Consider the following 6,596-nt stretch of genomic DNA (forward strand, 5'->3'; position numbering starts at 1 on the left):
TCTTCATCCTAGTTTGATGGAAGACAACATGGTATGGTAATTGAATAAGGCGACATATGATCAACTTATGAAATCATGAAGACATCTTTATGAATCTAATTAAACTTAGAGTAAGTCTTGTGGTCACCAGTATTGACACATAAACATTAATTAATCCCAACCCCAGCAATGATGTTACTAGGCAACATGGCCACATATTTCCTGTATACTTGGAAAGCAAGTGCGGCTATTTTTTGTTCTAAATATACACTATATATACAAAAGTATGTGGACAACCCTTTACATTAGTGGATTCGGCTATTTCAGCCACACCCGTTGCTGACAGGTGTATAAAATCAAGCAGACAGCCATGCAATCTCCATAGACAAACATTGGCCTTAATGAAGACCTCAGTGACACTCAACGTAGCACCATCATATGATGCCACCTTTCCAACAAGTTGGTTCGTCAAATGTCTGCCCTGCTAGAGTTGTGCCGGTCAATTGTAAGTGCTGTTAATGTGAAGTGGAAATGTCTAGGAGCAACAACGGCTCAGTCGCAAAGTGGTAGGCCACACAAGCTCACAGAAAGGGACCGACGAGTGCTGTAGCTCGTAGGGCGTAAAAATTGTCTGTCCTCGGTTGCAACACTCACTACTGAGTTCCAAACTGCCTCTGGAAGCAAAGTCAGCACAAGAACTGTTCGTCGGGAGCTTCAGCCGCACACAAGCCTAAGATCACCATAAACAATGCCAAGCATCGGCTGGAGTGGTGTAAAGCTCGCCACCATTAGACTCTGGAGCAGTGGAAACGCGTTCTCTGGAGTGATGAATCACGCTTTACTATCTGGCAGTCCGATGGACAAATCTGGGTTTGGCCCGAATGCATAGTGCCAACTGTAAAGTTTGGTGGAGGAGGAATAATGGTCAGGGGCTGTTTTTCATGGTTCCAGTGAAGGAAAATCTTAACACTACAGCATAAAATTGGGGCGGCAGTATCTTAGTGGTTAAGAGCGTTGTGCCAGTAACCGAAAGGTCGCTGGTTCTAATCCCCGAGCCGACTAGGTGAAAAATCTGTCGATGTGCCCTTGAGCAAGGCACTTAACCCTAATTGCTTCTGTAAGTCGCTCTGGATAAGAGCGTCTGCTAAATGACTAAAATGTAAATAAAATGACATTCTAGACGATTCTGTGCTTCCAACTTTGTGGCAACAGTTTGGGGAAGGCCTCTTCCTGTTTCAGCATGACAATGCCCGTGCACAAAGCGAGGGCCATACAGAAATGGTTTGTCGAGATTGGTGTGGAAGAACTTGACTGGCCTACTCAGAGCCCTGACCTCAACCCCATCTAACACCTTTGGGATGAATTGGAACACCGACTGCGAGCCAGGCCTAATCGCCCAACATCAGTGCCCGACTTCACTAATGCTCTTGTGGCTGAATGGAAGCAAGTCTCCGCAGCAATGTTCCAACATCTAGTGGAAAGCCTTTCCAGAAGAGAGGAGGCTGTTATTGCAGCAAATGGGGGACCAACTCCATATTAATGCCCATGATTTTGGAATGAGATGTTCGACGAGCAGGTGTCCACATACTTTTGGCCATTAAGTGTAGTCTTGAGCTCCTCCTCCACATAATCAAGTCAGATCAATTAGTATTGGCAGGTCCTAAGGATCAAGCTGGGTCTTGATTGCTCTAATTAATGGACTCTAATGGTACCATTGCTTTTCCCAGTGGCTTCTTTTACAGATCCTTACAATACAATATATCTTCATTATCCAACAGTGGAAATGATGCAGGTACAAAACACACACGCATGCACGCACACACACACAAACCTTCTTAGAACGTCACAAGCACTGTGTCTTAGAACGTCACAAGCACTGTGTCGGTCACCTATGCTAGCGACGCCAGTGTGGGATCATTAGCTGTTCATGATAGCCCTACAATAACATGGCAAGTGGTATTCCAGCTCAAATCTATATTACACAGTCATGCAGGAGTGAAAAAACAGCTGAGTTGGCCTCCCGAGTGGCGCAGTGGTCTAAGACACTGCATCGCAGTGTTAGCTGCGCCACTAGAGATCCTGGACCTTCGCCTCTCCCGTGTCCGTACGGGAGTTGTAGCGATGGGACAAGACTGTAACTACTAATTGGGTACCACGAAATTGGGGAGAAAAAGGGGGTAAAATACAAAAAATAATAATACTTTTTTTTTAAACAGCTGAGTTAAGACAAGAAATCAAACTTCAAGTCCATTGTAATACTGTCCTTTAAATCACTAACTTCAAAGATTATCTTAAAGGAGCTGCTTTAGAAAGCACAACAGGGCACCAATGTGTAAAACATGCCCTTTGTCTCTCTCTGCTGTGTACATCTGGTACTGGTGTTGCAGTACCGTAACTCCAATAGTATCTCTCACCATGTAACTCCAATAGACCACCACGATCACTCACCCTGTAACTCCAATAGACCATCACCATCTCTCACCCTGTAACTCCAATAGACCATCACCATCTCTCACCCTGTAACTCCAATAGACCATCACCATCTCTCACCCTGTAACTCCAATATACCATCACCATCTCTCACCATGTAACTCCAATAGTAACACCACCATCACTCACCATGTAACTCCAATAGACGATCACCATCTCTCACCATGTAACTCCAATAGTAACACCACCATCACTCACCCTGTAACTCCAATAGACCATCACCATCTCTCACCCTGTAACTCCAATAGACCACCACGATCACTCACCCTGTAACTCCAATAGTAACACCACCATCACTCACCATGTAACTCCAATAGTAACACCACCATCTCTCACCATGTAACTCCAATAGACCATCACCATCTCTCACCATGTAACTCCAATAGACCATCACCATCTCTCACCTTGTAACTCCAATAGACCATCACCATCACTCACCCTGTAACTCCAATAGACCATCACCATCTCTCACCCTGTAACTCCAATATACCATCACCATCTCTCACCATGTAACTCCAATAGACCATCACCATTTCTCACCATGTAACTCCAATAGACCATCACCATCGCTCACCCTGTAACTCCAATAGACCATCACCATTTCTCACCCTGTAACTCCAATATACCATCACCATCTCTCACCCTGTAACTCCAATAGACCATCACCATCTCTCACCCTGTAACTCCAAAATAGACCATCACCATCTCTCACCCTGTAACTCCAATAGACCATCACCATCACTCACCCTGTAACTCCAATAGTAACACCACCATCTCTCACCCTGTAACTCCAAAGACCATCACCATCTCTCACCCTGTAACTCCAATAGACCACCACGATCACTCACCCTTTAAATCCAATAGTAACACCACCATCACTCACCATGTAACTCCAATAGTAACACCACCATCTCTCACCATGTAACTCCAATAGACCATCACCATCTCTCACCATGTAACTCCAATAGACCATCACCATCTCTCACCCTGTAACTCCAATAGACCATCACCATCACTCACCCTGTAACGCCAATAGACCATCACCATTTCTCACCATGTAACTCCAATAGACCATCACCATCTCTTACCCTGTTACTCCAATAGACCATCACCATCTCTCACCCTGTAACTCCAATAGACCATCACCATCTCTCACCATGTACCTCCAATAGACCATCACCATCACTCACCCTGTAACTCCAATAGACCATCACCATCTCTCACCCTGTAACTCCAATAGACCACCACGATCACTCACCCTTTAAATCCAATAGTAACACCACCATCACTCACCATGTACCTCCAATAGTAACACCACCATCTCTCACCATGTAACTTCAATAGTAACACCACCATCTCTCACCATGTAACTCCAATAGACCATCACCAACTCTCACCCTGTAACTCCAATAGTAACACCACCATCTCTCACCATGTACCTCCAATAGTAACACCACCATCACTCACCATGTAACTTCAATAGACCATCACCATCTCTCACCATGTAACTCCAATAGACCATCACCATCTCTCACCATGTAACTTCAATAGACCATCACCATCTCTCACCCTGTAACTCCAATAGACCATCACCATCTCTCATCCTGTAACTCCAATAGACCATCACCATCTCTCACCCTGTAACTCCAATAGACCATCACCATCTCTCACCATGTAACTCCAATAGACCATCACCATCTCTCACCCTGTTACTCCAATAGACCATCACCATCTCTCACCCTGTAACTCCAATAGACTATCACCATCTCTCATCCTGTAACTCCAATAGACCATCACCATCTCTCACCCTGTAACTCCAATATACCATCACCATCTCTCACCATGTAACTCCAATAGTAACACCACCATCACTCACCATGTAACTCCAATAGACCATCACCATCTCTCACCATGTAACTCCAATAGACCATCACCATATCTCACCCTGTAACTCCAATAGTAACACCACCATCTCTCACCATGTAACTCCAATAGACCATCACCATCTCTCACCATGTAACTCCAACAGTACCACCACCATCACTCACCCTGTAACTCCAATAGACCATCACCATCTCTCACCCTGTTACTCCAACAGTACCACCACCATCACTCACCAATGCACCCCAGGAGTCACCACAGTCCCAAAACACTTAAAACATATTTTTATCCTTTCTACCATGAGGTTATCACTGATCCATACATGATTGGATAAGTGAAAGCCTATTAACCAATCCAACACTCTCAGATCCAGATCTGTAATCACTGCAAGGAATGAAGGAAGGAATTAGGGAAGGATGCACTGTATCAGAACAGAGCCAGACGTGCTCCCCGTCATAAGCCAAACCAACAAGACTGGGTTTTGTTCATTAGGCACCAAACAGAAGAAAACGGACTTAAACAAGGAGCAACTACCTGGACTTATCTAATAAGAAATGCTAATTTCCGTTTTTCAGAAAAACGTTTTCCGTTGCGTGCGCTAATGAACACGCACCTGGACTGAGGCCAACCAAAACGTTGTCCTCTGGCACGGCTCAATAGCAAACGTTCCCACAGACAAACACTTCAGAGGATCATCGTCCAACCCACTCAAACGCAGGCAGGCATTCCAAGCTCAAAATGGTCATTCCAAGCCCCAAACACAGCATTGGGGATCCAGGCTGGAGTTGAATGAAGAAATCAAACCTGGTCATGGCAATGTTTATGCAGCATCTATGTTGCCTACATCTATGTCCATGTACATACGTTTTATTCAGAAAACTGGGAGCATCTACTTTTGAAGGGGAGTCCTCCTTCTGTAACCAAACTTATTTCATGATTTTACTGGACAACAACACAGAAATGTATTGTATATGCTACTGCAATGCCCGCTGGAAGACGTTTGTGGATTACCTATGATCCCAATGGAGGAAAATGGTTTAAGTCAATTTAACTCACTACAATGCACTGATTGAAAGAGTTCACTCAGGATCTTCATGTGAAAGAAAGTAACTGTCAATTCACAGAAAGAGGTCCGCTGTCATATCAGTTCACTTGTTTGCAGTACCAGGTGTGTGTGTGTGTGTGTGTGTGTGTGTGTGTTAGTCTTACCTGAGAAAGAGGACTTGGTGATGGGTGGTTGTTGGTTACACATAGGGGATCGCCTGTTAAAGGAAACCACAGATAAATAAGGATTTGATCAGGGATGTCTTTCCTTCTCCCAACAGATACAGTACATTCTCTCTCACAAACACACACACACACACACACACACACCAATTTTAGCACCAAAACAATACACTACAATGAATATACTCACTTGTTTGAGGCTCTATCTTGTTGCAAGTTGGTTAGTGCAGCAAAGTTATTCCGTACTGTTCTCAAACTAGCCAGTACCTACACAGGGTGGGGTACAACAGGACACATCAGACACTACGTGACATCATGTCAACAGCAATAATGTCCATAAAGAAAAGTCTTAATTTATACACAATTTCTTAGTATACCCAAAACATGTTGGCCTTCACATTATCTGAAGCAAGTTGTACTGAGGTAAGAGTACTAAATCAGGCCCCAAAAAGTTATAAAGGTCTTCCCAGCAGGCAAAACTTGTTATATGGTTGAAATGATGTCATTTTAACCAGTTTTGCCCACTGGGTAAGAACTAATAAACACAAGTGAAAGTGGAGCACATGGGCACTGACCTGTGCAAATGGTGTGACTATCAGGTCATCGCCATGGCTGTAAGAGAGGAAGAGGAGGAGGAGGAGGAGGAGGAAGAGGAAGATGGTGTATTTACAATGTGAAAACGTACACATCCCGGACCTCCTATCTCATTGGAAAAAGAAATGTGAGGAAAATCTAATTCATGTTAAGATATCGCATGCATTTGTCAACACAGATCAACCATATACGGAGATGGAATTAAAAAATGATAGATACAATATATAATCAGTGGCCAGTTTATTACAGACAGTGAGTCACGTGGCAGTGGCTTGCTATATAAAGCAGGCAGACAGGCATCGAGGCATTCAGTTACTGTTCGATTGAACGTTAGAATGGGCAAAACGAGTGACCTAAGCGAATTTGAGCGTGGTATGATTGTCGGTGACAGGTGCGCCGGGTCCAGTATCTCAGAAACGGCCGCC

General features: G+C 44.2%; 1 protein-coding gene across 1 annotated transcript in view; it reads right to left on the bottom strand.

Annotated features, from left to right (window-relative positions):
• Nucleotides 1-5,838, bottom strand: part of LOC311128043 (3',5'-cyclic-AMP phosphodiesterase 4D-like) — a 47,568-nt gene extending 41,730 nt beyond the window's left edge. The window contains exons 1-2 of the mRNA XM_084159990.1: nucleotides 5,768-5,838; nucleotides 5,560-5,612 (exon numbers count right to left, since the gene is read on the bottom strand). Coding sequence (XP_084016116.1) covers nucleotides 5,560-5,602 — 43 coding nt within the window. The 5' untranslated portion in view covers nucleotides 5,603-5,612; nucleotides 5,768-5,838. The remainder of the gene's footprint in view (nucleotides 1-5,559; nucleotides 5,613-5,767) is intronic.
• Between the last annotated feature and the right edge of the window lie 758 nt (nucleotides 5,839-6,596).

This window comes from Coregonus lavaretus (genome assembly GCF_964263955.1).
Source record: "Coregonus lavaretus genome assembly, chromosome: 4".
In the NCBI taxonomy this organism is placed as follows: Eukaryota; Metazoa; Chordata; class Actinopteri; order Salmoniformes; family Salmonidae; genus Coregonus; species Coregonus lavaretus.